Source organism: Ursus maritimus, unplaced genomic scaffold (genome assembly GCF_017311325.1).
Source record: "Ursus maritimus isolate PB19 unplaced genomic scaffold, ASM1731132v1 scaffold_16, whole genome shotgun sequence".
NCBI classification, from domain to species: domain Eukaryota; kingdom Metazoa; phylum Chordata; class Mammalia; order Carnivora; family Ursidae; genus Ursus; species Ursus maritimus.
Window position 1 is genome coordinate 11346487 of NW_024424008.1, and position 10027 is coordinate 11356513.

Sequence of the window (10027 nt, forward strand, 5' to 3'; positions counted from 1 at the left end):
GCAGACGCTTAACGACTGCGCTACCCAGGCACCCCGAAGTAGGACATTTCAATCCAAATCAACATAAGACTAAGAAATAGTTCATAAAATGGAAAGAAAACAGGTTGTTAGTACCCTTGCATTTGAATCCTGACTTTGCCTTGTTCAAATTGTGATCTTGTGTGAGCTTGTGTATATTAGGACAAATTGCTTAATTTTGATTTCACTTTCTTTAGCTGTCAAATTTGATTAAAAATACCTTATAGGTTGGTTTTGAGGATTAAGTTAGACAAAGTAATGACCTTATGCCTCTAAAGTACCATATAAAATGTTGGTTAATGGCTTTCTTAAGAATTTAGAATATCAGACCATGCACTTAAATTTAAACTTCCTTTTCATCCATGAACTGAAAAAGTATTGATTTTTCTGTTTTAAAATGTCTCACTTTTTGCTACAACTAAGCTCTACTTAACAGTGTCTAAGCATCATAACTGGTGCTCATGTAATTGTGGAGTGAAGGAATGAATATGTTCAGCCTCTTGATATCAACATTGTATACTGTTATTAACCTCTTTACTAGATAGATGGATGCAGATACCTTTGTAACTTATTTCAATAAGCCTCATCAAGATGTAGAGATATTACCTTAAGCCCTCAAATAATAGCATAGGCATGTAATTGCTGCAGACTTGGGAGGCAGCCTAGTTTAACTGCTAGACCTATACCTTGGGCTTGAGTCCAGTTCTGCCCCTTACTGGTTGAGCAAAGGTGGACAAGTCATTTAATCTTTTGAGTCTGGTTTCTGTAGTCTACTCCTTAACAGGGTTACTTTGGGAATTTAATATTAGTATATGTGAAAGTATTTATAGATTATAAAGCAGTGTAAAATACAGAAATTTTTGTTTTATTAAGATTGACAAGGATATGAATTGAGCCATATGGCTTATTTTTACATTCATGAAAGTGTACAGAAAATAGTATTGCAAAGATTTCACAAGTTTGGGTATTTGAAAGGACTCATGGGTCTCCATAGAGCATATTCACCTAAGGCTTTTATTTAAAGTTAAAGTATATGGTGTAGCAAGAGAAAGAGAGAGTAGAGTGGACAAGCATTAAGAATGTGGGGGACTTCAAGGGGAAACTTTCTAGAATTCTAATTTGTACGCAGGTCCATTTCATCTCTGGATTGAACCACCAAGATCTGTGTGATATCTTGGGTTGTGGAGAGCTCAAGGCAGTTCACAGTGGGGTATTGTTGTGTTGCTCTGATCATGTAGTCAAGCCAGGCTGGCTAACCAGTTCTATCAGATGAAAACCTGTCAGTAAACAAACTGGTTTACAGGTCGCCAGGGGAGTTTTGGATTTTAAACAGCACATCATAAATCTAATTGATCTTATCTTCTTCAAGAGCCAGATATCCAGATGTCTGCAGAGATGAAGATAGAGCTTTTCCAGTCCAGCTCTAAATTGACCCTATCATACACAATTAGATTCAAAGCACCTGCTATGCACAAGGTATATGGTATGCCTTTGGAATTGGCATTAAGACATCATCCTTGACAACTAGAAAGTTTAGTGAAGAAAAAAATAGAAAATCAACAAAGTGATATTGGCAGTTAGGGGAGTTAGCACCTAACTCTGTCACAGTGTCTAGGTGATTTCCTGCTTGCTTATGTAAGGCTTCACTGAGGAAGTAACAACTTAGATGGTTTTAAATGATGCGTAAAATTTTGCCAATGTCTTGCGCAAGTGCCTAGCCAAGTAGGCAATCAGTAATATTTGATGTATTTATTATATTTATGCACCTAAAGTAGGGGACAGTATGTTCAAATCCATATATGATGAAAGTGCAAAGCTTTTCTGGGGAATAGATGATCTAATATGGCTATGCAAAGAACACATGGTAGTAATGGCAAAGTGATTTAGGGACAGATTATTAAAGCTCTTGGGGCACCTGGCTAGCTCAGTTAGAAGAGCTTATGTCCTTCTCTCTGCCCCTCCCCCTGCTTGCTCTTTCTCTGTCTCTCTCATAAACAAATAAAAATCTTAAAAAAAAAAAAAAGAATTATTTCTTGGCGGTTAGCACCAGACCTCACCAACATTCAAAAACTACATCGTTAATATAAATACCATTTTTATGAAAAATAACCAAAACAAAATTTAGTTATAAGAGTGGCATTGCTTTACATTTTTGAAGGTCTCTTTTAATGTCTGGCTTAATGGAAGTCAGCTGGATTCTCATATCTACTTCTGCATTTAATCTGTTGTAATATGTTATTTCAATTGAAGTGTATAAAGAAATCTAGGGTTTACACAGACATACGTAGTTGGAAAAGAGAGAACTATTTTAATAATAGCCTTTCTAGATAATTGTGGATGTTCTTCTTTGATAGTATACCAAACTTGGCAAGTGGCAGTCTTAGTGATGTGTTTTGGAGTGTGTTTTTGGGGTTCGGAGCCGACAGCCAAGAAAGAATTCAATATTTTGGCAGCAAGTAAGAAGATAGAATTAGTTTCAGATAATGGGCCCCACTCTGCACAGACACATTTATTTTATTTTTTTTTAAAAGATTTTATTTATTTATTCGACAGAGATAGAGACAGCCAGAGAGAGAGGGAACACAAGCAGGGGGAGTGGGAGAGGAAGAAGCAGGCTCCTAGCTGAGGAGCCTGATGTGGGGCTCGATCCCAGAATGCCAGGATCACGCCCTGAGCCGAAGGCAGACGCTTAACGACTGAGCCACCCAGGCGCCCCTGCACAGACACATTTAAAATCCTCATTGGTAACCTCCCTACCACTGCTGAATAGCTTTATGTGCTTCCTCTTTTATTTAATGACTTTTTTAACAATTAGATCTGATGAAATTATTTATGCTCTAGGCAGCAGGGAAGGTTTAAATTCTGAGAACTCATGAAAAGATTTTAAGGAGGCAAACAGCATAGGGAATACAGTTAATAATATTATGCTACACTTATGGGAAGGATAATGTATAAAATTGTTGAATCACTGTGTTGTACACCTGAAACTAACATTATATGTTGACTATACTTCAATCAAAAATTTATAATTTTAATAAACGGGTTTTAAGGAGGAACCACTATTTGTTAAAGAATATATAGATTTCTAGGAAAAAATTACTTTCTTTGGTGGCCTTTTTTGACAATGTTAAAAACAATAGGGGCGCCTGGGTGGCACAGCAGTTAAGCGTCTGCCTTCGGCTCAGGGCGTGATCCCGGCGTTGTGGGATCGAGCCCGCATCAGGCTCCTCCGCTATGAGCCTGCTTCTTCCTCTCCCACTCCCCCTGCTTGTGTTCCCTCTCTCGCTGGCTGTCTCTATCTCCGTCGAATAAATAAATAAAATCTTTAAAAAAAAAAAAAACAATATTAACCTAACAGGTCATATTTATTGGCACTTACTATGTGTCAACCACCATGCTAAACACCTTATTTAATTATAATGAAAAATCTGTTTGGGGAGTATTTATGATGATGGTCCTGCATATTTAGAGTTATTTCCTCTTTCTATGGAAAGAAAGTGGGTAACTTTAATACTTTCGACATTTTATTAGTTTTTCAGCAAAGTTATAAATATATATTTGCATGCTTTTGTTTGCCTTTTGCGTAACCAGTTGGGAATATATTCTTTCCTCATAGAAAACTCTTCTTAAATTAGTCATTCATGCCTCCCCTCCCTCTCTCCCATCTCACAGTGATCTTAGTTCAGTTCCTTATCATCACTTATTTGGATTATTGCAGTCATCTTATTTGCCCCCTTCCTACCATATCCAGTCTATCAAGCTTATGTTAAAGTTATTTGTCTCCTTATCATTCCTCTGCATCATTTGCTTCCCATTTGCTCTCTCTGGAATAGGGTTCAGACTTTGTGCAGTTTGGTAGGGAGATCATAGACATGTTGTCCATGTTTATATTCTTTCCACTTTATCAGAGTAGCTATAGGTACCTCCCAATACAACTTGCCTCCTAGACTTTATAAAAGTTACTTGTCATGGTTTCCTAGGCATAGCATGTTCTTTCTTGCTTTGTACATTCGTGTGCTATCTCTGCCTCAAATACTGTTCTCTGCACTTGTCTAACTCCTATTCACCCTTTAAGGCACACTGAAATACTTTCTCTTCTATGAAATTTTCATCAATTATACCAAGCCAAGGGTTAATGAATTGATACCATTTTCTATGAACTTTCATTATGGGTTTTTGTTTGTTTGTTTGTTTGTTTGTTTTTTACTGATGTTATGTTCATATGGATTTCCTTTGTGGAAACCACTTTTCTTGTTTTTCTTACTAGAGAGTAATTACTTTTTTATTGTGGAAAATTTTGGATCAGTCAGCAAATATTGACTGATTACTTTCAATATGCGAGGCACAGTGCTAAGCCAGGGCGAAACTGGTGAAATCTTCTTTCAGTGTATAGTTTAGACTTGGGGAAGTACTTAAATAGTTCAGCTCTTCAAAATGTTGTGAAGGGAAATGTAGAAAATACAAAGAAGCAGAAAAAGAAAATGAAAAGCACCAGTAATCACTCTGCTCAGCATTACATTACAAAATGAAATGTAAAAATCAGACCTGGCCCAACCAGGCCCATGAGGCACAATTAATCTGCATAGGCGGTGGCTTAGCTTCCATGCTACCAACTACTGTATCACCTCACTCTCAACCCACACCTGTGGCCTCATGGAACGTTTCTTAGGAGTAAATTGTTTGCTGTATATCCTCCATACTGTCTTTATCTCTTTCTCACTCTCTGCACACGCACATATTTTTAAAATAAAAATATATGACTATGCGTTATGTAATATTTTGTGGCCTGATTTTCTCAGTGAATGTAATGAATACTTCTACTCTTTAAAAAGTTATTTAGAAGATAAACTTTATTTTATTCTATATGAGCTTACTTTAAATAAAAAAAATTGCATTGAGCCTACATTTCTCTATCAAAAATGAAAAAATATTTGTTCACCCTCCTCATGTGAAGTAATACATGGAACATATGTTCTTTTACTTTTCACTTACTTTACTTTTTTTTTTTTTTTTTTAAATCTCATACAAGTTAAGGTAAGAGGGCCTGAAATACGGTGGTGATAGTGAAGATGAAGGTAAGGGAACTCTAGTGAACATTCCCAACCCTTGCTCATTGCCCTTCTGCCTCCTGTGATAGCTCAGGACTCCCTTCCATCTCTTTCCTCTTTTCCTTTTCGCCTTCCCCAACTAGGAAGTCTGTTTTATATGCATATAAAGCAATAAACAAGATACTTGTATAAATGTACATAAAGATGGTCTCTGAAATATTGTTTAATAAAAAAAACATAGACACAACCTAGAATGTCAGTGGCATGGGACTAGATAAATAAAATTTGGTATATTCCTATAATAGCATACTGTAGAGCAGTTGAAAGTAATGAACTATTGTAATTATCTACCGGATCTCTCAACTGTAATTTTTATTGATAAAAATTATTTGCAGAGTGATACAGAGTTATCCAACTTAGATAAAAATAAAAAGCACAAAGCAAAACTATATGTTTGTGGACATATATATATGTGAAATAATTTTTAAATGAATTACAATTATGCCCCCAAATTAACACTAGCCATTATCTCCAGAAATGAAGGAGAATTGGACTGGAGAGATGGTTGATTTTGATTATATCGGTAATAGTTCATTTACTTTATTAAAATAAAAAGCTTGATGCAGACATGGCAAAATGTAAATAATGATCATTTGTCATTGGGGGATGTATTTGTTACATTTTTCTTTTTTCTGGATTATACAGTTTCTGTAATTAAAGATCATTGTATAGCATCTGGCACAAAAATGAATTTCAGTTTTCTCTGTTTTTGTCAACTGTTCCTATAGGAGGAGTGGATCAGTGTAGTTTCAGTAAATAACTGTGATGTTACACAGCCAGTTCAATATCCCAGTTATTTAAAGCTTCTCCAGCGACTTTAAAGATACCCCCTTCCCCCGTGGTGATACATTTTGAGGTACAAATTCAGGAAATAAACATTCTTTATGACAGATTGGGCCAGGAACTTGTTCTTAAGAGAAATACCAATATACCCTGTCTAGTAACTTTTTTTTTTTTTAAGATTATATTTATTTATGTGACAGAGAGATAGCCAGCGAGAGAGGGAACACAGCAGGGGAGTGGGAGAGGAAGAAGCAGGCTCCCAGCGGAGGCGCCCGGTGTGGGACTCGATCCTGGAACGCCAGAACGCCGGGATCACGCCCTGAGCCGAAGGCAGACGCTTAAAGACTGCGCTACCCAGGCGTCCTGTCTAGTAACTTTTGTATTGTTTCATTGTTACAGTTTTTGCACTTGGAAAGTCTTCTGTAGATTACAACTCACTAGACATTATGTCAAATAATTTGTTGGGAAACCTGTGTTGTTTAATTGTTTTTTTCTTTCAAGTTTTTATTATTGACTGATTTTTAAAGATTTTATTTATTTATTAGAAAGTGAGAGAGAGAGTGTGTGTGCACGTGAGCACATGAGCAGGGGGAGGGGCAGAGGGAGAAGGAAGCTCCTCGCTGATTAGGGAGCCTGGCTTGGGGCTTGATCCTAGGACCCTGAGATCATGACCTGAGCTGAAGGCAGATGCTTAACTGACTGAGCCACTGAGGTGCCCCTAAGTTTTTTTTTTTTTTCTTTTAAAGATTTATTTATTTTGAGAGAAAGAGAATAAGGGGGGGGGGCTGAGGGAGAGAGAAGCAGACTCCCCTCTGACTACAGAGCCTGATGCAGGGCTCAAGCTCATGACCCTGAGATCCTGACCTGAGTCAAAATTAAGAGTTGGACGCTTAACCTACTAAGCTACCCAGGCACCCCTTTAAAGCTTCCGAGTTTTTATTTTTAATTTCTTAATTTTTATTTTTAAGGATTTTATTCATTTATTAGAGAAGAGAGAGTGAGAAGGGAAAGCCCAGAGGGAGAGTTGGAGGGAGAAGCAAACTCCCCACTGAGCAGAGAGCCCAACGTGAGGCTTGATCCCAGGACCCCGAGATCCTGACCTGAGCCAAAGGCAGACGCCCAACCGACTGAGCCACCCAGGCGCCCCCCCGCCAAGTTTATATTTAAATTCCAGTTAGTTAACATATAGTGTAATAATAGTTTCAGGTGTAGAACTTAGTGATTCAACACTTACATAAAACTCGTGGTGCTCGGGGCACCTGGGTGGCTTAGTCTATATATATATATATACACATATATCACACCTTCTTTATCCATTCATCTATCTGTGGACACTTGGGCCCTTTCCATAATTTGGCTTTTGTGGACAACATCTGGGCTCTTTTCATAATTTGACTATTGTTGATGATGCTGCTATAAACATCAGGGTGCATATATCCTTTCAAATTAGCATTTTTGTATGCTTCGGGTAAATACCTAGTAGTGCAATTGCTGGATCAGAGGGTAGTTCTATTTTTAACTTTTGAGGAACCTCCATATTGTTTTCCAGAGTGGCTGCACCAGTTTGCATTCCCACCAACAGTGTGAGAGGGTTCCCCTTTCTCTGCATCCCCACCAACATCTGTTGTTTCCTGTGTTGTTAATTTTAGCCATTCTGACAGGTGTGAGGTGGTATCTCATTGTGGTTTTGATTTGTATTTTCCTGATGCTGAGTGATGTTGAGCATCTTTTCATGTGTCTGTAAGCCATCTGTATGTCTTCTTTGGAAAAGTGTCTATTCATGTCTTCTGCCCATTTCTTAACTGGATTATTTGTTTTTTTTGGATGTTGAGTTTGATAAGTTCTTTATAGATTTTGGATACTAACCCATTATCAGATACGTCATTTGCAAATATCTTCTCTGATTCCATAGGTTGCCTTTTAGTTTTGTTGATTGCTTCCTTCTATATATTCATGATTTTTAACTAATGCATTTCAGCTCTTAAGTAAAATGAAGAGTGAGTGACAAATTATAGTGAGACTAGTTTTGAGTAAAGGATAAATCTGATAAATGAGATTAATTTGTGAGTAAAGAATTACTCCATTACATCATAATTGAACTACTTCTAAAAGAATTCTGTTAGTTTTTTAATATCTTTACTATTTTGTAAATTTGGCACCAGTTTAATTTGCATGAGAGCAGAGTCTGTCTGGTTTTCCTTTGTATTCCTTTATAGTGCTTTCCATAGTAGATGTTCAGTAAATACTTGCTCTTGAATGAGTGAATAAATGTAAGGCTGTTGCTCTTAGGAAATTTAACTTAAGAAGACAGATGTAAATACTTAGCATTTTGACTTGGTGAAAAGAAGCTATCTGTGCAGGGCAGTCTGTGCTAAGTGCCAGGTGAGGGGTTAGAACAGTCAGTGCTGTAAGAAGAGGGAGTGATCATTTTCAGGAGGGTGACTAAGCAAAAATTATTGAATTGGACCCTGAAAAGAAAGTTTCATTGAAAATGGAGACGAACTAGGGTTTATCAAAATAATCATTTTCTGATTTTGTTATTTCAAAATGCCTCTTCATCCTGAATATGGTTTGGAAACGTCCCCTTTTTTGACCTTTGCATAAATCTGAAATCTTCATTTCACCAAATATTTCTCTAGGGACATCAGGACCATCTTATTTCCTTTGTTCTTCTAATTCATGTCTTCTGTATCATTCTTTTCTGTTAATTGTTTATTCTCACTGTTCAGCTCTCATCTTTGAGCCTTCTTCAAAGCAGCATTATATAAAGATAATATTCTTTTTTAGCTATGAGTCTTTCCCTTTCCCTGTGACCTCCATGTTAATGGACTATAGTTTACCTGAACCGTAACTAATGAGGAACTCCCAAGGTCTTCTGTTATCTCTTTAAGATACCACTATGTACTTGGCCTTTCTTCCCAAACCTAAAATGTACTTCCTCTTGAACATAATATGAACAGTTTCATTTTTATTATTTTATAATAAATGGTTTTAAATTTTATTTTTATTATAACATATATGTAGTAAAGTGAAAATAGAATGTATGTGTTAAAAAATAATGTGTAAACCAGTTTTCATAAATAATTTTTTGAAGCTACTATATGCACTCTAAAGAAAATAGAATGACTTGTATTAGTAGTGATATAAATACTTCTTATATTTCCTTCTTTCAAGGCATAGCTCCAGTGCTAGCTTCTTACTGAATCTCTTCTTGGGTTCCCTCCCTTCCTGAGTATGTTGTTGGGTACTCCTTGGTCCTGCCATTCTCCCTTGATAGTTGTTTACCTGTCTCTCTTTCTACAAAATTATGTATATAATTTCTCAGAACAGGAACCAGGGACCACTTGCTAACCCTTTCTTCCCATCTCCTATCTCAGTGCCTTGCCCATAGAAAATACTTAATAAATATTTGTCAAATTGAACTGAATTTGTGCTTATAATTCTTTAAAGTAAGACATACCTGTATTGGTTTCCTGTTTTTCTTCTGGTATCTGTCTTGAAAGCTACTAAGGAGTATCTAATGCTGTAATATGCATTTATATGATTTTTTAAAAACTGGGTGAAACAGCATATACTACAGTTTTCTTTGTTTTTCTTTGTTACTGTTCTGGATTGGAGGGCAAACTTTCTCCCTTCTGACAACTGTTCTGAGCTGATCTAAGTACCAAAACAATTCCCAGACAGCACTTAATTTTTATTTTATTTTATTTTTATATCCATTAATTAACATATAGTGTATTATTAGTTTCATAGGTAGAGTTTAGTGATTCATCAGTTGCATATAACACCCAATGCTCATTAATCAAGTGCCCTCTTTAATGCCCATCACCCTGTCGTACCCCCACCTCCCGTCCAGCAACCCTCAGTTTGTTTCCTAGAGTTAAGAGTCTGTTATGGCTTGTCTTCCTTTCTGTTTCATCTTATTTCATTTTCCCCTTTCTTTCCCTAAGTTCATCTGTTCTGTTTCTTAAGTTCCAGCACCTAATTTTTAACATAGCTGGATTGTGGAAATTCTTGTATAATGTTCAGTGGATCTTTGTCATGTCAGAAATGATCTTTTTTGGGTCATACTGTTTTAATCATACTTCTTTAAAGAATTTAAATATTTTGACCCCCCC

The 10027-nt window shown here is 36.5% G+C and overlaps 1 protein-coding gene across 7 annotated transcripts in view; it reads left to right on the forward strand.

Annotated features, from left to right (window-relative positions):
* ACER3 (alkaline ceramidase 3) overlaps positions 1-10027 on the forward strand; it is a 166821-nt gene that overhangs the window by 18432 nt on the left and 138362 nt on the right. The window contains exon 2 of one of the 7 annotated variants that reach the window (XM_040630886.1): positions 2923-2930. The exons of the other annotated variants lie outside the window; for them this stretch is intronic. Within the exon in view, the coding sequence (XP_040486820.1) occupies position 2930 (1 nt within the window). The 5' untranslated portion in view covers positions 2923-2929. The remainder of the gene's footprint in view (positions 1-2922; positions 2931-10027) is intronic. 7 annotated transcript variants of the gene reach the window in all.